General features: G+C 41.4%; 1 protein-coding gene across 1 annotated transcript; it reads right to left on the bottom strand.

Annotated features, from left to right (window-relative positions):
* Nucleotides 1-16,593: 16,593 nt before the first annotated feature.
* On the bottom strand, nucleotides 16,594-19,200 carry LOC115586222 (ras-related and estrogen-regulated growth inhibitor-like protein). The gene is made up of 4 exons (XM_030425059.1): nucleotides 18,721-19,200; nucleotides 18,578-18,631; nucleotides 18,402-18,478; nucleotides 16,594-17,543 (listed from the first exon to the last, which is right to left on the bottom strand). The coding sequence occupies exons 1-4, from the start codon at nucleotides 18,767-18,769 to the stop codon at nucleotides 17,115-17,117; spliced, it is 609 nt and encodes a 202-aa protein (XP_030280919.1). The 5' UTR covers nucleotides 18,770-19,200; the 3' UTR covers nucleotides 16,594-17,114.
* Nucleotides 19,201-21,358: the final 2,158 nt, after the last annotated feature.

Raw genomic sequence — 21,358 nt, 5'->3', positions numbered from 1 at the left:
CTTAATATTGCTGATTCTTCTGTTGAATCTGTGTACGTATAAAAATAAATAAATGAATTCTCATTTTCCTTCTCCTCTGTATGCAGATTATTAACTCCACTATATTGCAGATGCAACCCATTGTGGGCGTTGGAGTGGCTCAGCCATGGCATCGATCTCCGGAGAGTGCTTTTTAACCACACAGTCCTGAAGCGGTGAAATTGGTCATCAGTGATGCCACGTTGCTTATCAGGTCATTAATTGCAGCTATACACACTTGAAATAGGAAATCTTACTTTTCAGTCTTCAGAGGGCTTGGGGTCTGCTGTTTTATGTAACTGTACTTAAAGGGTGTTTGTTCCTGGAGCTCAGCAGTCACGGCCCGAAGCAATCTAAAGCAGGATGACAGATGGCAGACATTTACTTGACAAAGTGGTCATGAAGTGTGTCAATCATACATCCTAACTGTGCAACGCGGCTTGAGAAAAAAGACGGAGGAAGGGGAAATCTAGTTTAGATTTTCATTCCAGCTGATCGGTAAGTCTGCAGATGGTGCCAGGCAGCCCTATTTCTAAGAAATTACATTTATACATTTTCATTTATAGTTCCATCAAGGGCTCCGGGGATTATATTCAAAGGAACTTTATTTCAGGCGACAAAGAGCCATGTTCTTTACCGGCATGGCGGTAGTGCAGAAGTGGTTTGTGTTGGCGTTCGACACAGAAGGCTTGAGCTTCACATCCATGCTCGAGCATTTGTCTAAGACTATGTCTTTAAGGCGATACGAGGGTCTGAAATTTCTTTGTGATTTTAGTGCAATAGAACATTGGTTCAAAAAAGTAAACTTGGTTTAAGTGCCCCGTTAAATTGTTCACCTGACTTGGATACGTTGGCATTCGACCCAGGCAAAACAGGCATTAATTAGGAATAAAATAAATAACCGATCCACTCACACTTGGTTTCGATCACCAGGCCATATAAAGGCAACAGTATTGAACTTAGGCTGTCTCTTGGTAAAAGCTCCTTGTAATACATTTAAACAGGCGTTTAAGTGCATAAACCAGTCATCAACCACAAAAGGCATGCCTGAGCTATTAAGGGCTGATTTCATAGTGGCGTAGGCAGCGTTACTCTTCAGTTTAAACATAAGTACAGATCCCCAGTTTATTATTTACAACTACCCAAAACTTGTAAAACTGTATAATACACCAATATTCAACAATTTCACAAACTACATCCTCCAAAAAGATCATAACGTTTAATCAACACCTCTCACAAAATAACACCTTATAACCTTCATAAAGGTGTAACGTCTATTGTAGGACTGTAGCTATTATAAATTATTGGTATATATCGTCAGTGTAATTTCTTTGAGACCATCCAGATCTTGGATGCAGGTCACGGCTAACTGATCGCGGCCCTGTCACCCTGTGTAACCACTTAACTGAAACCAGATGACCACGTTCGTCTCTCGCAGTAATTGCCAGACCCATCTCATTAACTTCTTCAGTCAATTGGTTTGTCGCCAAAATGTAGGGCCAACAGAGCTGCACTGCCCTGGTTTCCAGCCTTTAGCCTGATATTTCTGGAATATAAGCACCACAGCTGCGGTCTAACACAAGGCTTCCGACGGTTTAAAAACAGCGACTCCAAAGCTGTCTGCGGAGCCGTAGCGGACCGTGACACATTTCCTATCAGGTTGCAAGGGAAAAGACTCTGCTTTGCCAAAAGTGCTGAAAAATAATGATACAAGTTTACAAGCTGTCACGGGCTATTTCCGTGGTAATTACCTTGAACCTGGCACAGCATGTGTCCGCTGCATCTCCTCTCATCGGTTCCAGTCGCGCTCCCAACAGCAGGCAACTGATTTTAAACTGAAGTAGGTTATCAGTATAGTGGCCTTTTTTTGTGTATATTAATAACCACATCTGAGGGACAGAAGGGAGTGGGTCAAAGGTGCATGTGATTGATGTGTTGGATGACAGAATGGTGTTGGGGTGATTGAAAGAGGATGTGGTGTGGTGATAGATGCTGGTGCTGGTGCTGGTGTGACCAGCGAGTTACAGCTACTATGACTAGCATCATGAGAGCTTCTAAGTGAAGGAATCATTCTCATTTAAGGTGGAACGTGTGAGATAAAGCCACCTGTCGAAGGTCGTGATGAATTTCTTCAGTGTAACAAACGGGCTCGGGACGATGCCACAGACAGGATAGGAAATTTGGAGTGTATCAAGGGACGACTAAGGTTAAATTGATTCTTGTCTCTCAATGGGATTTGTTGACAATGTGAAAAATTTAGAATAACGCCAACTTTATCCTTCAAGGCAGATGTGGTAATCGTGCATTTTACTCTCTTGTCATAAGTAGTCTCTGAATGCACTGAAGTTTAAAAGCATCAACTACCATTTCCCTTCTTTTCAATCTGTTAAAAACAAAACTTTTCATCGTGCTGGCGCTCAGTTTCATTACAGCTTGTGGTTTGAATAAAAATATCCCAATTGCATCTTTGGTGCAGATCAGGGGCAAGACAAGTAGACGATCTTCACATGAAGTATTGTTTTTGACTTTCAAGCGTTGCTCAAGAGAAGTCAGTGACATTTGAGGGTTCTATAAATGTCTGCATGTACATTCATGAAACACTGTGGCACAACAGTCTACACCGGTGTCAGCAGGGGCATTTTGCACTGAGCTGACAGAAACTACTCACTTTGATGCTGTGATACGCAACATAGGTGCACCTCGGGGATCTGTGCTGCACATCTTCACTCCTGACATCTCAGGGTTTCCGCCTCAACTCTGGTTCCTGCTGCCTTCTGAAGTTTTATGATGAGTCCATTTTTGGATGCATCAACATAAGACTTATGGAGAGTCTCATCACACCGCAAAGAGGTGGTGCTACACCAGAAACGGGAGGCCGCCTGTCCAAGGAAAGGACGTAGGGAGTGTGGACTCATGCAAATCAATGAAAGATTAGCTCGGACACACAGCACTGATTTCCACTTTAAGGTGGAGACCCCTTCAGTCAGACCTTTCACCAGTCTAAAGCCAGTGGACAGTCTGGATTAAGTGGCAGGAGGAGGATGAACGATAAGATCAAATCCCGTCCACCCCTCTCCATGGAAAGCCTTGGCAGATAGCCAGCTCTATTAGCCAGTGGACCATAGCGCCAAGCTGCAAAACACACTTCAGGTGCTTATTTGTGCACACTCCCACCAGACCACAGCGGTGAAGAGCTGTTTATCACAACAACTGCGAGCCATCACAAGCCTGAACTTGCAAATTTCAATCAACAAATAGAAAACGGGCTCAATAGGTATCACACAAAGATACAAGACCTTAAAATAATCATAAAAGCTAACACCCACGTTTCACCTTGTGTTTTTATCTGTAATAGTATCTGTCCTTGCGCTGCTTCAACTTAATTCTCCCTCTCCGCATCAATAAAAGCTTATCTTTACATCTCAGAGTATGAAAATCCATCTTTTTTCACACTGTGCTTTGGCAGTTTTATCACTGTATTCATATATCGAGCATCAGAAATGGCTCACACATACCATGGTATGAGTTAATCATGGACTTAACTATCGTAGCAGTCCCTACACATATTTAGTTGGAAAGGAACTGTGCAATTGTAAGTAATTTACTAAGGCAAAATATGTGCATTGAAATGTAAACAGTGTGGCTGCGGCAGCATTCATGAATGAATGCAGAGCCAATCTTTCCCCCCTGCAATTATCCACCACTCCCCACTTGTGCATTGCTGTCAGCTTCTCAATGCAGTGTGTGGTAATCAGTGTGCTGGTATTCTTCACCACATGTGGCAGCCTGGCCCTGGACCGACTCTTTGACACTTGGGAAATGAGCCACCAACAGATTAATTTGATGCGCTTGATGAGGCCAAAATTCAAATGTGTGCAATTCCGAATGCCTCTGTTACCGCTAATCCTTCCGCAGGGGGAGGGATAAGCCACAATGCGACGGTGTGATTCCAATGAAAACAAAATAACTATTATCATTTTTCTCATTCTTTAAGATTGAGAAGTGATGTTTTGAGATTCTCAGGCGACTGATTGTTTGGATTTCAGTTTGTCTGGCGGTCAGACAAATAAACAGATGGACAAAGAGACAGAAACACATGAAAATGAATTTTAAAAAAGACGTGAGACAGACAGACAGGTTGGCAGGTAAGGAGAAATGAACAGACAAACAGTCAGACAGAAATCTTTCATTCCCTGAAAAGTTCATTGGGGAGGTTTTTTTGGACACAGCTGCCCTCCTGTGGTTATTCATAGAAAATGTGATCCTGAGAGAAAAAGTTGATTCAACTCATTGACTGATTTTCATTCTGTAGTTTGTTGCTGCTTTAAATTGGCCAGTTTTGTCATCGTGTTCATCCTTTATGTACTTGTAGCTGGTTTTTGACTGAGGTTAATATGGCATCTATTAACATAACATTGACACGGCTTTGCTTCAATACACTGCCAATTTCAAAAGTTTTCTCACAAAACTGATTACCCCACGACAGTGATGTGCGCGGGGGGGCAGGGGGGGCAGTTGCCCCTCCTCGTGGCCCAGTTGTTGAAAAACGTGCGCTAAAGTGCCCTCCTGGGAACCAAAACGTGTGCTAAAGTGCCCTCTTGGGAGCCAAAAAAGCGTGCCAAAGTGCCCTCTTGGCTGGCAAAACACACTAAACTGCCCCCTTGGCTGGTTAAAACATGATAAACTGCCCTCTTGGGAGCCAAAGCGCGTGCTAAAGTGCCCTCTTGGGAGCCAAAACTCACGCTAAAGTGCCCTCTTGGGAGCCAAAATGCGCGATAAAGTGCCCTTCTTTTCGCCCCCGCCCTTCAAAAAGTCTGTGCACGCCACTGCCCCACGGTGACAAAGTAAAGAAGAACATTAAATCTAAGTTGTGCGAGATATAAAAACTATTAGCATACTTAATTTCTCAATTTTATTTAAAGTAAAATCACTTTTTTCAGTCAGATTTTACATTGTGCATAGCCCATACAGTGTCTTTATCTTTCCATTCTTTAATGTTTAGTATCATTCTGTGTCTTGCAAGTTTATTCTTAATCCTAAAACAGGTTATATATGAATATATTGTGTCCCTTATTGAAGTCTGTAACTAGATGATGATTTAATAATGTGATACAATAAAAGTTTGAAATTTATCATTTTCTGCTTGTACAACTCAAACGTAATAGTCTCCTTTACTACGTCACTCACTACGACAATTTACCCTCTACAGGAGGTCACACAGAAACATAAAAAGATGAAGAACAACAATGTTCACCTGAGGTCGCAACAGCAGCTCATGTGAGGGCAATGAACAGTTTCTAAAATCTAGTTCTCATTTATAAAAATCTTCTAAAAATCCTTGTGCTTGTGCATCAGGTTCATGGGTGAATAAAATGAGCTTTACGTGTGAATAATTTAGTCGTCAAAATCTGCTGCGTGACCTCTAATTTGCCTTGGAAATGTGAGGCCCTATCTTATTTACCCATCATCAGATGATTCAGCTGATGATGATAAGTGGTGATGGGAGGTAGGAAGTCGTGGCCCACTTCTCATTTGTCTTGCCCGGCAGCTGAGTGCCCTCCCTTCAGATGTGTGACGTTGACTGGGAGCAGCAGTCTGTGCTGCTGGCCTGCCGCCCGGCTCAGAAGACTTTGGACTCTGGACAGCTCTCTGTGCAGCGAAGCTCGAGATCAGATGGCTGCCAGCTTGCTCCGGCACACAAACAAGCATTAAGGGAGCTGGTCTTAACCTCTACTGTGTGTGTCATTATTAAAGAGAGAGTGGAGTCAGCTTCACCGCCTCAACACTGTGTTTAAGAGCTTTTAGGACTTCACAGGATGGGTTTTTATTTCCCAAATGATCGTGCCAAGATCAACTTTATATAACTTTATATGACAATTATGCTTTCCTTTGTAAGAAAAGATTAATTCACAAAAACAGTTCAGCATCTTGGGAAATACGCTACCAGTATCAAATCGATCCATTCAATATGAAGCCAGCAGCTGGAGAGCTTAGCTTGGGACACAGACTGGAAACAGGTAGTCTGGATCTGGATAATTGGAGCTTTTCGATTTGGGGTTTTGTGCAAATTCAAGAAACAACATGAAAACCTTTATTCTTAGTGACTCTCGGAGGTGCTGCTGGTTGATATTGTCACTACTGGACAGTTAATAAAATGGCGTTGTACGTTTCTGCAAACCAGATATGATAGTTTAAACATGTCATTCATAGTATCATACGAACATTTCCGCAATATGTGTCACATCACGTTCAGATTAAGTTATGGGCCGACACTGATGTCAGGAGGAGGAGGGGGAGGGATGGTGGTGACAAGAGACAACTGGATTTCTTTTTCTATGAGAAGTTGAGACAGTTTCCAGATAAATGGTAGGAGTTTATTCCAAAACAAATCTCAGCAACAGACCATCACAACAGAGGGCTCGACAAAGAGTGAACTAAAGACTGGATTAACAAGGGGGATGGGGTAGGGCAGATGAGGCCGATGCAGGACAGGTGTAGAGGGAAAAGAAAGGCTGGAGAGGAACACAGGGTTAAAAAAAGAGCGAAATGCAGAGCAAAAACCCAGAAAACACACAAAAAACACACACAATTGCTGTTTTGCAGAAACCTCTGTTGCTAACATTTGCCCTGGCTATAAAACGTCACCTACTTCACAGTTTCTTTGCAAAGCAAGTTAAAAATCATATTCCTTAGATTACAGTGACATTAGGATGTTAGTCTGTTGCTGCGTGATGAAACTATTTGTAGGGTTTCATGACTTTGGAGCCCTCGGTGGTCGCATCAGAAAAGACATGATCCAAACTGCCCACTATGGCCAAATTACAAAAAAAATACAGCTGCTTCCCTGGAAGACTTCCAGCAGCGTCAGTTCATTCAGGTTTCAGAAATAACCGCAGCGCAGTTCATGATGACTGATGAGTTCCTCATTTCTCCTGACACGGGAGGCGACTGCTGCCGTTTCCCCCAAATCTGTTATACCGTTTTTTTTTCTGTTTTTTTTTTCAGTTCTTGACGTTGTTGATTGCATTCTGCTTATTAAAATTGGTTCTGGCTCACTAATAACGCCCTGAATTCGTTAACTCACATCAGATTTCGCAGGGAAACTTTCGGAAGTAGATGGAGGGTACTTTGTTCAAACAGCATCGGATTAAAGTTGTCTCTCTCCCTGCCCTGAGGATTCCTGTTTGGCAAGAAGGCGCTGAATTTGAATTGTAATGTGATTTTATGAATATATTCCTCTGTCTTTGTGTGGCACCTCCACCAGGTGCTGGTTTGTTTGTTTTTTTCAAAGACCTGCGTAATGATCGTCCACAAGTCTCCAAAATCATCCTCGGGTAACTGAGTCCGTCTTTTTGAAAACACTGAAGCCAATTATCAGTCCAAGGTGTTTTTTTCCTCTTCTGCCTTCGGCTCGTAAACAGAAAAATTGCAGTGCAGATTAATTCCACCTCAAGGACTGTTTGTTTTTCTCTCACCTTAACAAAACTGTAACTTCAATTCATATCAGCTCCATTCCACATACTATTTGATTCCATCAGTAGACACCTAGTTTTGAACCTGAGAGATTCTTTAGAAATGCAATCAATGGCATTCTTCACATTCAGCGCACATTCCCCGCTGCCCCCCTTCTTCTCGGCATAATTCCGAGGATGAATATCAGACAAAAGGGGCTCTTATGCAACACGGGACCCCGCAGTAAGGTCAGCCTGGCAGACGGCCAAGGCTGTTAAGATGTATATGCACACTGAGAGGACACACTATGCACCTGCTGTGTGAAGTATGTCGCATGTAAACGGGACATAACGTTATAAAACGCGCCGAGCCGAGCCGAGCTGAGCCGTCATTAAGGATCAGTCCAGGACAGAACAACCTTTACATTTTTGCACGTGGCTGACATTTCTGTGGGTAATGAAACAATTTCAGCAATCAGAAAGTCCCCGTCTCATGTGCAATTAAAGGGTAACTCCACAAATTGTACAGGTCTTTATGCGATAAAGTTGTATTAAGCCCGTTGTGGCTGCAGTGGAAGCTGCTTGTGATCTGATAAAGCGCCTAGATTACCCACTGCGAGTCTCACCGCCTCAAAGGGCTTTATACAATTCACATATGCAGTAGTACTCGCAAAAGATCCATGAACACACTTTCATGTGTAAAATTAGCGGGAATACCCTTCAAAGTATCCTCAAGAGGCTCAATCGCGTTAACGTCCACTGATAATGAATTCGAAATTAATTATTATTTTTTTTTATTGTGTTTATTCAACAAGGTGTGAATGTTGCATGCCGCGTCATCAGAAAGACACATTCAGTGTTTGTCCTTGTGGTTCTATATGATAGTTTAAAGGCCCTGAAAATCTATTTTCTCAATCGACATCTTGTGGTCCTTCAGAATCTTTAAGTTAGAGCTCTTTAAATTTGATGATTGCAGCGTACCAACAACGGACGGACCACACTTTTGTCCAGCCTGGTTCGGTCAGGTTTAGGCGACAAAACTTGGTTAGATTTGGGAAAAGAGCTGGGTTAAAGATAAGTATGTTACAAATTTAACTTAACTTACATACGTATGTATCTAATTTACATGCCTTATGTTACGTGATGTACGTGATGTTAGTTAAGACAAGAATAGTGGTCTCCTCAGCATTGTAACTCTTCACACCACCTCACCTGACTACCTGCTCTGTAATAACTAGTCCAGCCACTAGAGGACGCTGTGACATGACAATGGTACACAGTCGTTTTTTTCTTCATGAGGACAGGCTGAGAACAGTTCTTGTTGCATGGACCGGTCAGATTTTTGCTGATTTAGTCACGAATAACAAATGTCATCTCATAATAGTTAAGGTCAGAGACCAAGCTCTGATGGGCTTTACATTCTTTCCTTGGATTTTTTTGTAAATCATTACTGATATTTCTTGGCAGCCTCACAGTTACAACAAGAATCCAGGAAATCGCTGCACAGGGCCAAGAAATAGTCCTACAGATACAGTGACATCCATAAAACCACAACACACCGTTGTGTTTTTTTTCTGTACAGATATGTACTGGAAGTGGTATTAATCTTCTCATTAATCCTCAGCCAGAATGTGAACACAGGTTTTTAAAAATAACCTGCAGGAGAGCAGGCAGAAGAGGGCAGCTCCAGTTCAAAAACAGAAACGTCAAAATGGGCTCTAAAAGGCTTCATGAGCTCCATTTTCAGATGAGCTGTCCTTCTAAGAAATGTTATTGTGCTCCTATCATAGACTGGAGAGGTAAAACATCTCCCTGACAGTAATGTCCAGTACCATGTGAGCCTCTCTATAAGACCAATATAGCCAGTTAGTCCAGACACAGTGTCAGCTGCAGGAGGGGGGCAACCCTCTCAACCTCCTTACACCCATTACAGTGTGATGAGTCACTCATCCCCCCCACGCCTGATTTAATTTACCATCTCACGTGCAAAACTCTGCTTCACTTCAACTCCACGTGAACCCCCCGCATGCGAGGGGGAAACATTTTTCCCAACTCAATCACCCATTTTATATTAGATCAAAGCGTTATGTGCCGTGCCCTCCAGACATGAACCACCCAGCGTTCCGTGGAGTAAAAGGCTCAAACGAATATTCTCTTGATCCGAGAGATCATGTTGTTTCTGATGCAAAGTACAAGTCCTTTGTTTTGCCATCTCATTATCATCAATGGAGAAAACAATTTAAAATTGAGATCCTTTTTTTTTTTTTTTTATCATCCTGTAAGCTGTTTACGGAGCCCTTTTATGAATATGTATGACAAAGGGACGTGGGCTTGAGACTGAAGAGACTGAAGTGTCTCTGTGATAGATGTCAACATGCATATATCATTCTGAGCATGTTTCTTCCCGTAAACCCAGTACACACATCAACAGCGCTCAACAGCTTGTGAAAATAAACATCCACCTTGCTGCCTTTAGAGACAGTTTGACACGAGACAAATGGAAAAAAACTGGAAATAGCGATGGAAACCTGGCGTGAGTGTGCAGAAAGTTTTCGTGGTTAGGAGAGTTAAAGCCTAACGTGAAAAAGTACAAAGTGTGACTGAACTCTGAACCTTCGCTACTTTCACTGCTGGGGTGAAATTACGGTTACTGTGTGTTGGAAAGCCGTTGAGCTGTGCAGCGCTGCAGGGGGTCCTTAAGTCTTTGCAGGGGAGCGTGGCAAAGGTAAAAGGGCATGAGCAAAAAGGGATAGTTGGCATTTTTGAACAGTTAACACATTTCTTATTAAATCTGTTTGGCGAAAAGGCTCATTGAACACCGTACTCTGTTTTCCAGTCCACACATTCCAGACCCCCCCTTACGTAAATCCTTTATTAGGGAAACTTGAAGTCATTGTCAGGTGGACAAAGCCTGTAATGCCACAAGGTAAGAGTCCAGGTGTGAGCTCCAACACAGGGTTCTGTTCTGGGTAGTTTTATTTCTAGAAGTGAGTGAGTCGCCAAAACACAGCATCGGTCAAACCACAGTAAATACACATTTGTTCAAAACCGAGTGAAGACCTGGCCTCTTACTTTCTGCAGTTTATCATGTAAAAGAATAGTCCAACATTTACATTTAGAGCATTTAGCAGACGCTTTCGTCCAAAGCGACTGACAGTAATTCATACTTACATTCACCGACCAGCACGTCAGGAGCAGTTTGGGGTTCTGCTTGCCCAAGGACACTTTGACATGCAGACCGGGGGAATCGATTTCCGATAACAAGATGCTGGCTCTACCCCTGAGCCACAGCCGCCCAAATATGCTGCTTGCTCAGGGTTAGATTATATTTTTCCTACCTCTCTTGTGTTTGTAATCTTAACAAAGCTTGCAAAGTAAAACGTAATATTTGTAATATAATATACGTAATGTTTTTGGGATTTTATTATATGGGACTACTTCTCATATAGGAACCTCTTGTAGCAGGTCCGCTCTGGATGGAAAGGCTCGCTTTTTTTCCCCTTTTTTTCCAAGTTCAGAGTTTAGTGTGCAGACAAGAGGGTTCTATCTCAACGCTTTCTCGTCACGTCTTCTCATCCAAAGTGGGCAAACATCTTTCTCAAAATGTCAACTGTTCCTTACAACATAGTGTATATTGTCCATGAAAGCAGCATGTAAGATTTGCAAAAAAATGTTACATTAGCCTTTATTTAGAAAGAGGCTGCTTATAAAGCTTGAGCGAGAAAGACATTGAAAGGAGAGCTCTCCAGTGAAATAGTTCGAGCTGGATTTTATACATTTACTTCTACTAACATGTCTACGTAATACAACAGTTCTCTCTATTTCAATAGGAGCATAGCTATTACAAATAGTGGATGAACTGACAGACTCAGTAAACTGAAACGAATGGTTTTAGTTGATCCTATTTACTATGTAAAATCATCATTTTTGCTCATTTGTGTATGTACAGTCTGGTTTGGTTTTGATAAACTCAGAGATGTCTCACCTTCTCCCTCTGTTCTATTTCTATGTATCCGCTCTACAAACTCACTGACCTCCTAGCCCATATATCCCATTTAAGTTGTTTACGCAGTAATGAAATAAGGCCCCTGCCTGTATTTAATAAGGTTAGAATAAAATTACGTCGTCTCACTGCATTGATCAGTAATGTCTCTCGAAAACGTGCGGGCAGCCGGGCAGTGAACAGCATCTGGAGGAGGGTCTGAAAATGTGACCTGGTGCTGTGAGACAAAGACACGTGTGGGATCCTTTGAGTATATCTGTGTTAGTAGAATCTCCCAAAAAATGAATGAAGTTTGGTGTATTTTTCGCTCGATTTTGATATCAGTCAAAGTCAGATGCTTTATCAGAGAATTCATAAATGATGCTGCTGTCAATGCTCAGCTCTGTGTTTTACGTTCAAACTAGCAAAGAAATCATGATTGCTGCTGATTGTTTTGATCTGGATTTGTTTTAAGGTCTTAACTGCATTTTCATATTCAGTCAGGGTCCAGTGGTTTAGTTACTGTTTGACTCGACATAAGAAAGTGAAACTCACGGTGACGGATGAACGACGTCCTTGCTCCTGGGATTCAACTTACTAAAATGGTGTCACAAACACCTCTGGGGAAGGTGGGAGGAAGTAAAAACAGCTTCTTGTTTGTGTTTGGACTCGATGACGGCAGGTTAAAACTCTGGTTAGACAGCAGTGCGATGACGTGACGGCTGGTTTCTCGCCCTGAGGCTTGTTGTTCACAGAGGGTGAACTATTGCTGCTGACCACAGCATCTATTTTTTTCAACGGGTGAAGGAGATGTTACAACACACTTTTCACTGGTTATGAAACAGTTTCAATTCATCACTGATGGACCTTTATGATGTATATGTCAACAGGACCATCAGAGAGAAGATTGTCCATTTCTATGCAGTTATTTTAATGCCTGTCACCAGGTTGGCTTATATATTATGAAAATGTAAAGTTTTTTATGGTGGAGTATTGAGGATGAATTGAGGAGTCTCCGCCTGGGGAAGGGAACTGCTCTGTAGTCTGGTGATACAGCAGTGGGTACTTCTGTATTGCCGGACAGCAGCAGAACAACTGGTTTATAATATATCACTTTGCACTTGGGTCGCTAACGAGCTCTATCTTGCTGTTGCTGTTGCGTCCTCCCCTCTCTTATTGATAACGATTATCTGATGTTTTATCGTGATGTATTATGGATTCTGTATAGTAACCTCTTTTATCTGAGTATGTTTTTAAGATTATATTTTATTCAGAGGATATTTATGTACTATGTGCGCTGATATCTTTGATATCTGAGGATTGATGTGCAAGCGGATGTTTAGTGTATCTGTGGCTTTAGAGACATGAAAGTAAACAGTGCAACCAATCTTCATATTTTTTTCTTCCATGGAGAATAAACAGCATGATGAACGATTTCTGAATTCTCTGATGAAGCAGCTGCTTGTGCCGCTTTGGTATTCAAATCTAGTGAAAATACACCAAACCTCATTCATTTTTTGGGAGATTTATTTATGTTGTTTATTTCGGGCATGTCAATTCATAAGCATCACATTTCATCATTGTTCAAATAATACAACACACATGGCCGAAAGGGAAAAGCGGGAGAAGCCAAAGCTTATCAAGTCCCGCCCCCATTACCCACAGGATAAAATCTTCATCCTGATCTTTTCTTGTCTTTTGCAATTTACTTTTTTCTTTTCTTCTCTTTTTTTCTTTTGTTATGACCTTTGACAAAACATATTACAGCAGTAGCATACAGAGCTGAATTCAAGCTCTAGACAGTACATACAGATTACATGTGTGTCTGCACATGTGTCCATATTAGTCCATCATGAGTGAACAACAGTCTCATCTTATGGCTTATTTATAATACTTACTGGCATTCTATAAATTCTAATTTTGCACTGTGGTGAACTGTATTACCCTCTTCTTTTTTTAATATTTTTTTGGCCTTATTGATAGAACAGCTGAAGATATGACAGGAAACAGGGAGAGAGAGAGGGGGAGTAACACCCAGCAAAGGGACCCAGGCCGGGAGTCGACCCTGGGTCCGCTGCAGAGCCTCAGAACATGGGACGCACACTCTATCCACTGAGCTAAATGGCACCTCAGAATTACCCTCTTCTATTTAAATGTTTTCTACTGGTTTGATGTACTTTGACTGGTTCCACCAGACTTTGAATTCTGATGTAAAACATTTTTGGGGATCTCACTGTCTCGTTCAAAATGCTAATGTAAGATTATAGTTTTGTACAGTGGAATTGTCTTTTTTTTTAAGTTGACTTGTATTGGTGAATGTAAGAGAGTCTGATGAGGCTACATGGGAAATCGAAGTGTGCGCGGGAATATTGATTTCTTTATGGACATACTGTATATCGAAGTGAGTCACACATAACCCCGGCAAGGTGCAGAAGAAGATTGGCTGGGTGGATGTAATAGATGTGTGAGATATGATGTGAGAGGCTTTGAAGTTTGGAGTGTAGAGCGCACTGATATTTCACTGGATGGGTTTATACGTGAAACTAATGTTTAGATTTTTATGGGGCTTCGAGTGTCACGTGTGCTGTACCGTTAATCAATCCATGCAGCCTGTGCTGTAATACAGAGGATGAGCAGCACTCGCCGAGAATATTGTAGAATTTATTGTGAGATGAGATGAGATGCATTTTCTCAGCACCTCATCATAGATTAAATGTGTTTAATGATGTGAAGTGCTTCACTGCTGAGCTTTTGCAGCTTTTTACCGAATGCAAAATGGCAAATTGCCTGATTACTTCTGCTAAGAAGCGTTTCTGGCAACATTGGAGTGCATCAAAGTGTCATGAAAGTAAAGAATATCTTTTGTGGCACAGAAGTGTCAGATAAATGTGTTTAATTTCAAGGGTTAAGATGCTAATTAAGATGCCAATGCTTTATTTTAATTACATGATAATCGTTCCAAATGCATCTTCGCACACTGAGTGGCACGAAAGGCTAATTATAAGCTCAATTCTGAAACATTCTGAAAGACGTGGTTTTCCAAATGTCACAGGTTCGTAGTTTAGTGCAGAGATCTTCGCTGTGAGTGTCAGTTTCGTTTTGGCAGCACACCGAGACACATCATTTCAGCTCCAGTGGAGCTGGAGGCAGCTCTCGCAGGTGAAACATCTTTGTCAGGTTTTTTTTTTTTTCTTTTTATCTGGGATCCCGTTGTGAAGCGACCCGGAGAGGTCAGAGACTGTGACAAGAACCTGCAGGGGCCAGACTGTCTTTGTCCCAGTCGTACTTTGTTAACCTCCACCTTGATCCTGTCAGATTCCTCATCCAAAAGAATAGAAGAGAGGGGGACTTGGCACCAGCTTACCTGCCATTTGCCCTCCCGCGCTATTACGTTAACAACCGCAAAGGTGAACATCTTCCTAAAGGACGGGGCCCAAAGGGGAGGACTAGATGAATAAATGTCTCTGCTGCCAAACATTGGGGGGGGGGGGGGGGGGGTCAGAACAAGTTTACTGGGGCGGGCCGGCGACAAATTAGAGGAATTTTTTCAGGGGGAATGGTCTCCTAGTTTCAGAGAGGAATTCCCAGACCAGGTTTCATCTGGTATTTTTCTGTTTTACAATATCATCAGTGTGAACAATTCTTATCAAGTTTTTTGCTATCAAAATGCTATTTTAACATTTTAAAAATGTTTCATACAACTAATTTCACTCCTATTACAAAAAATTTCCTGTTAACAACTATCTGCACCCACAGGTCTTGCAGACACGTGTAATTGCTGTGAGAAGAGCATTTTTACTGTGATAAAAGCAGTTTTTTTTTTAAAATGTGACAGCTGGAGTTCAGCGTCAGGACGGACACAGCACCGCTCTCGGGATGAGAGGAGGCGGATCCACTGAAGGTTTTCTGGCTGATTTAAAAGTCTGAGCGGAATCATTTCCACATACTCGCACAAATGTTGGCCAGATTTTCCAAATATATGAGTCAGTACTTGGTCCCGTGGTATTATGCTGGAAGGAAGTCTATATTTACGATCCAATCCAATCCAGTCCAATCTAAAGTGCATTTGCTTGAGGGAACATGGACGCCCACAGAAAAACGGACATTTGTAAGGCAAGTGTGTGAACCAACAACAGCAGGTCATTAATAGATAAGGCCACTTAGGAGAGGATGGGAGGAAGAAGGCTCAGACTGCATGTCAACTGAACAGAAATAACAATGGCAACTTCAAAGTTGTTACAGCCCGTTTCACATAATGCAAAAAGTGATGAAAAAGTAAAAGGTCACTGCGTGCACTGACATGTTGCCGTGATGTCATGTGTGTTCGTGTCAGCCTTTCTGCATCTTGCCCGACTTTCAGACTTAGATTTCCAACTTGGGTGAGCGTTCCATCTCACCTGCACGTCAGATTTCGTTTTGTTGCGAGTGCCATGGATTGCAGCGTTGGATCACAAGATCTGATTTTACGTTCCAATTGCGATACGGAAAGTTGAAGGCATTTCAGCAACTCCGACCTTAAAAATTCAAGCTGGCTTCTTTTGAAATCAACAGCTGTGAAATACACCATTTACAGTGCAGAAAAAAAGCACCTGCAAATCAGAAGTGAGTACAAGTAACGATATCATGCTAAGATATCAATTAAACGTACTGTCTGGACGACTGTTGTGTCCGATATTCAGTGTTTGTTTTCTCTTCATTGCTGGAAATCAAATGTTTGTCTTTTGAAGAATCAACAGGAATGAAAGACACACTTTGGTCAACATTTTATGCTTTATTTAAGTCCTCGTCGGCAATAAAACATGGTTCAGACAAACAACACCAAAAGTACATGAGCCATGATCAAGTAATTAGATGTGAGGGGGCTCAAAAATATATATGTATATATATATTATATATATATATATATATATATATATATATATATATATATATATATATTATATATATATATGTATATATATATACATATATATATATATATATATACATATATATATATATATATATACATTATATATATATATATCTATCATATATATATATATACATATATATATATATATATATACCATATTATATATATATATATATATATATATATATATATATATATATATATATATATTAAAACACTCAGTTTGTTCATTTTTACAGTGTTTAGACTTGAATAAATACAAATATGTAGGTTTTACTCTCCAGGAATAGATGCACTTGATTGGGCAGGACACTCTTCAGTCACTTTTTCCAGCAGTAGAAAAGTTTCTTTTTGTTTTTGGATGTTATCTTTGGTCATCAACGTAAGTGAAGGCACAGTTAATTTGTGCATAGAATTTCTTTCAATCTGACGCCACGGCTGGTTTATTAAACATCGTCTCATCAGTCTCGTGCGGCTTGAAGTGCTGTCACCAGAAAACACCTGTAACCTCTGTGACATTGGCTGTCTTCATCTTTTCTCGGGCTTTGTTTTCTTCCCTGAGTCTTTTCATGCTTCTTAGAGAAACACAGCTCCCGTCTCTGCAGCGTCTCGGCCTCAAGAGACTTCCCTGTTACCTCTAGTGACACATTCGGCAGACCGTGACATCCACCCAGTCAAACAAGCGTAATGTGTGACCTCTCTTCTGCTGATTCATAGAAGTCTCCCTCCTCCTCTGTCGTGGTTTCTGCTAAAAGGAGTCTGTCCGTCTCCTTGCGAACACCGCGGACATGCTCTTCACAATGCCCCTGAAGCCCAGAGGCCTCTTCATCGTCAGCTTGGCGTCCTTCATCCTGTCCACCAGCCCGTGAAACACCATGAGCACGCTGTGGTAGTTCTCGGCCGCCGACACCTCGTAGAAGTGGCAGTCTGTCTTGAGAGCCAGCATCCAGCCCTCCTCGCTCAGCACCGTCCGCCTGTGGTGGAGGTCCCGCTTGTTGCCCACGATCACTATGGGCGTCTTGTCTGTGCTCAGGTAGTCTTTGGTGGACTTGATGAACTGAATGAGCCTGCTGACGGTGTTGAAACTGGCCCTGTCGCAGATGCTGTAGACCAGAACGTAGCCGTCTGCCCACTGGACCTTCTTCTTCTCGAGGAGTGACGCCTCCACTGACAAGTCCTGTCAAATCAGAGATCCAAGTTGAGCAGCCAGTGGTGGAAAGTAACAGAATACATTTACTCAAGTACAAAGAGACCCACTGGAGTTTTACAGTTTAATGTCACTTTATATTACTGTGCTTTTGCTGACAGCTGTTGTTCGGTCACTCTGTTGTTGCTTACTGCAATGATCAATTTGTTCATTTCGAGGTGCTCGATGTTACTTTTTTAGTGAAAATGTGGGTTTTAAAGTCGTACGCCCTCGAACCGCAGAACTTCTAGGTGAGAAATGGACTGTTTTTGTACTTATATCTCAAAATACATGCCTGTTTCGCTCTAATGTTTTCAAATTAAAATGTCAACATACATGCATCTTAAAGGTGTCAAAAGTTGCACAGTTCACCTTTAAACTAAACGTTCCTCCTTTTCCCACTTTTATTAAAGTAACAATTTTACATGAAATCTTTACTTTTATACAAGTAATTCTACGTTTGGGTACTTTTTACAACACTGATAGAAATGCATTATTGAAAAAATGGAGGAAAAAGGAAGTCACCTATATGAATAACACTTGAGTAAAAGTCTTAAAGTTACTGATATTAAATGTACTTTAGTATCAAAAGTACAAGTAAAGGGGGTAAAAACATATATTTACATCTACTCAGCATTTTTCTGATTATCAAAATCAGCATTTTTTTATTTGCTGGCCCATAAAATAATTCCATTTTAGAATTAAGCACATATTGCTGAACTTCCACTGAATTTTAAATGAAGTTCTTTTGTCATTTAAGTATTTTTTTACTTGTACTTTATTTGAGATTTGAGGACTACTTATTTTACCACCGTAGACACTGACAGGTAGTGATTAACGCCTCCTCACCTCTGTATAAGGTGAATCCCAGATGTTGAGAGTGAGTTCTCTCCCATCCACCATGAAACTGTGACTGTAGATGGACTCTGCGGAACAAAGAATTAAAGTTAAGTGAAAGTTAACGGAGGCTGAAAAAGGGCTGTGTTGCATCGATGTGAATGAATAACAGGGTGGCGGACACTCACCAATGTCTCCGTACTCTCCGATGAACCTCCGAGTCAAGAGGCGCACAGTCAGAGCTGAAACACAGACACACACTCTTTAACACACTGTGCGGAACAGGAACAAATACATTTAAGTGTTTTCACAGCAGAAGACGTGTTTTCACCAGATTTCCCGACGCTTTCAGTCCCCATGACGACAATGTTGGCATCCATTCTCAGTGAAACAGCTGTGTGGAGCCGCTCTGCTCCATGTGAGGAGGAGGTGAAGGAGGAGGGGGAGAAGCTGCTGCTGCTGCTGCTGGCTCAGAGCGGCTCTTATAGGACAGAGCAGTGGGCGGAGGAAACAAACCACTCACCACCTCCTCCTCCTCTTCATCACCTCGACAACATCAACAACAGCAGTAATTGAATGTGTCTCGCGCACGTGGTTTCAGCTCCTCGCGCCACACGCCCCGGGGTCTCGCTCCAGTGAGCAGGTGAATGAAGTGTCCATTTACCTCTTTTACCTCTGAGCTCCGGTGTTCATCCGCTCTGAGTTGACACAGGACGGATACGTCTACTTCCGGGTGGAAAAGTAACTGAGTACATTTACTCAAGTACTGCACGCAAGTATGCATACGTCAGCATTTCCATTTACTTCTACTAAACTGCAGCTCTTTAGACATCTACATCTTTTTTTTTTTTTTTTTTTTTTTTTTTTTAATCCCACTACATGTGTTTGGCATTTTTACTCGTTACTTTGTCGTGCCCTCCCAGTCCAGAGAAAAAACATGAATCTCCAAATGTAAATGTTTTATTCAAAGTTCTCCTTCTTTATCAGCAAAAAAATATGTACATTAAAGGAACAGTTCACCAAAAAATTCAAATTCAGTGATTACTAGATAGATAGATAGATAGATAGATAGATAGATAGATAGATAGATAGACAGATAACTTTATTTATCCCTGAGGGGAAATTATGTCATCGCTGCAGTGGTACAAATACAATAAAAAATACATCAAGAGGTAAGGGCAAATATTGATATTAAAAACAGTACAGTACACAACATGCAAACACTATACAACATATACAGTGAGATGCTTATCAGTTCCAAGAATAAGATTAATTACTGAGCAAAGTGGAACTTAGTGGATTTTTAAGGTGCAAGACAAAGAGAGATAAGGTGCAGTTTTAATCACAGTGATAAAATTTAAATAATAAGTCATTCGAATTGTGTGTGTGTGTGTGTGTATTGCGTGTGCGTTGCTGTGAAACGTTGTACAGTCTAATGGCACCAGGTAGGAGTTCCTGTGCCGTTCTTTAAGGCAGCGGGGTTGAATGAGTCTGTTGCTGAAGCTGCTCGTAAGCTTGTCCATAGTTTCGTGGAGGGGGTGAGACTCTACTGTGATAATTTTATTTTTATAACACTTATCTAAACAAGGTTATAAAGTGTTATTACATGAGCTTCATAGAAGAAGAGAAAGGCTGATGTTTTTATGCCTAAACAAACTAAATAAAGTTTTTTTTGTTTTCATTACTGAATAAACTGAATAAGCAAACTGCTTTACTGGACAACACGGTTTCACACTGTTTTGCCAATATGTGGCGGACCCTGCCACCTTCATAGCTTCAAACAGTGTCCCGGACCTTATTTTCCTCAGAGAACAGCTTGTTTCTTCAGATATGGAAAAGTAAATATTCCTGAGTTTGTATTTTTACCTCATTAAGGTTGTAAATGCATCTCCAAAACTACACAGTGCCTCTTTCAGGCTTTCTGTTGCACCAGTTTTTGTTCTTTTCTTAATCATCAACTTTAATCCCATGAGACAAAGTGAGTCTCTCCCTCTCTCTGTAATATTAACTGTAAAATTCGCAGCCACCACAAGGGGGGAGTAGACTTCAATAAATGTCACCCACAACAGGCGACTTTATTTTGCTTCCTGGTGCCAGAAAAGGCAGTGGGGAAGCAGAGCGGGCTCTGATTGGCTGAACAGAGACGGACCCTCAGATAAATGGCTTTTGGTTTTTGTGTGTGTGTGTGTGTGTGTGTGTGTGTGTGTGTGTGTGTGTGTGTGTGTGTGTGTGTGTGTGTGTGATTTGTCTTTATCACTTCCAGCTTTACTTACTCCTCTGTGGGCAACAATTTCCTGCTTTAAATCTGATTTCTCGCAGTAACCTGGTTTCTTGTTTGCACGTAAACAAGCAAATGCAGAGACGTGTAAATCACATAGGAATCACATCAGGTATCATTTTCAGATGCACCTTTACTGAAGCATGTTCTCCTGCATCACCCTTTGATTATTTAATCCACATTTCACGGTCGCCCTGCAGTAAGACGAGCTCAGTAGCAGCTTTTTGTTTTAAAACCAGATCACAGAAAAACCCTCATATCATCTGTGATATCACATCCGCTCTCTTATACATCTTGGAAATAAGATTATTCCGAGGCTGGAAGCTCCGTGGAAGATTCAAATATGTCTATATGACGGTTGTGACTGATTCTCTGTCATAAAGTTTGCGCACCATATGTAGAAACCTTCAGAGTTTTTTACCCTTGAGGGGGTTTTGGTTGAGAACACTGCCAACACTGTAATGTTTTCGCGTGTGACAAGATAAATGTGTTCATTACTTATTTAGTGCATGTGTAAGTTGCAGTAATTGTTTATCCTTGCTTATGGGTGCGTTAACTGTGAGTGTACTTATTATAGGGAACAAAAATGAGTCCCGGTTTAAAGGAGAGGGTACTTAAGATGGTTTTTTAAATGACTATATTCATCATTTCTGAGAGGTTTCGGCACATGCGGCGCTGACTCATTGAAATT

Source organism: Sparus aurata, chromosome 8 (genome assembly GCF_900880675.1).
Source record: "Sparus aurata chromosome 8, fSpaAur1.1, whole genome shotgun sequence".
Lineage (NCBI taxonomy): Eukaryota > Metazoa > Chordata > Actinopteri > Spariformes > Sparidae > Sparus > Sparus aurata.
The sequence above is the reverse complement of the archived record's forward strand: the minus strand, read 5'-3'. Positions and strand labels throughout refer to the sequence as shown.

Excerpts from the sequence above, each read along its gene's own strand:
- LOC115586222 (XM_030425059.1), bottom strand. The coding sequence starts at position 18,769 with ATGGATGCCAACATTGTCGTCATGGGGACTGAAAGCGTCGGGAAATCT. Across the intron at positions 18,479-18,577 it reads CGGAGAGTACGGAGACATTG|AGTCCATCTACAGTCACAGT; the intron begins GTGAGTGTCCGC and ends TTTGTTCCGCAG. Across the intron at positions 17,544-18,401 it reads GGGATTCACCTTATACAGAG|GACTTGTCAGTGGAGGCGTC; the intron begins GTGAGGAGGCGT and ends CTGATTTGACAG.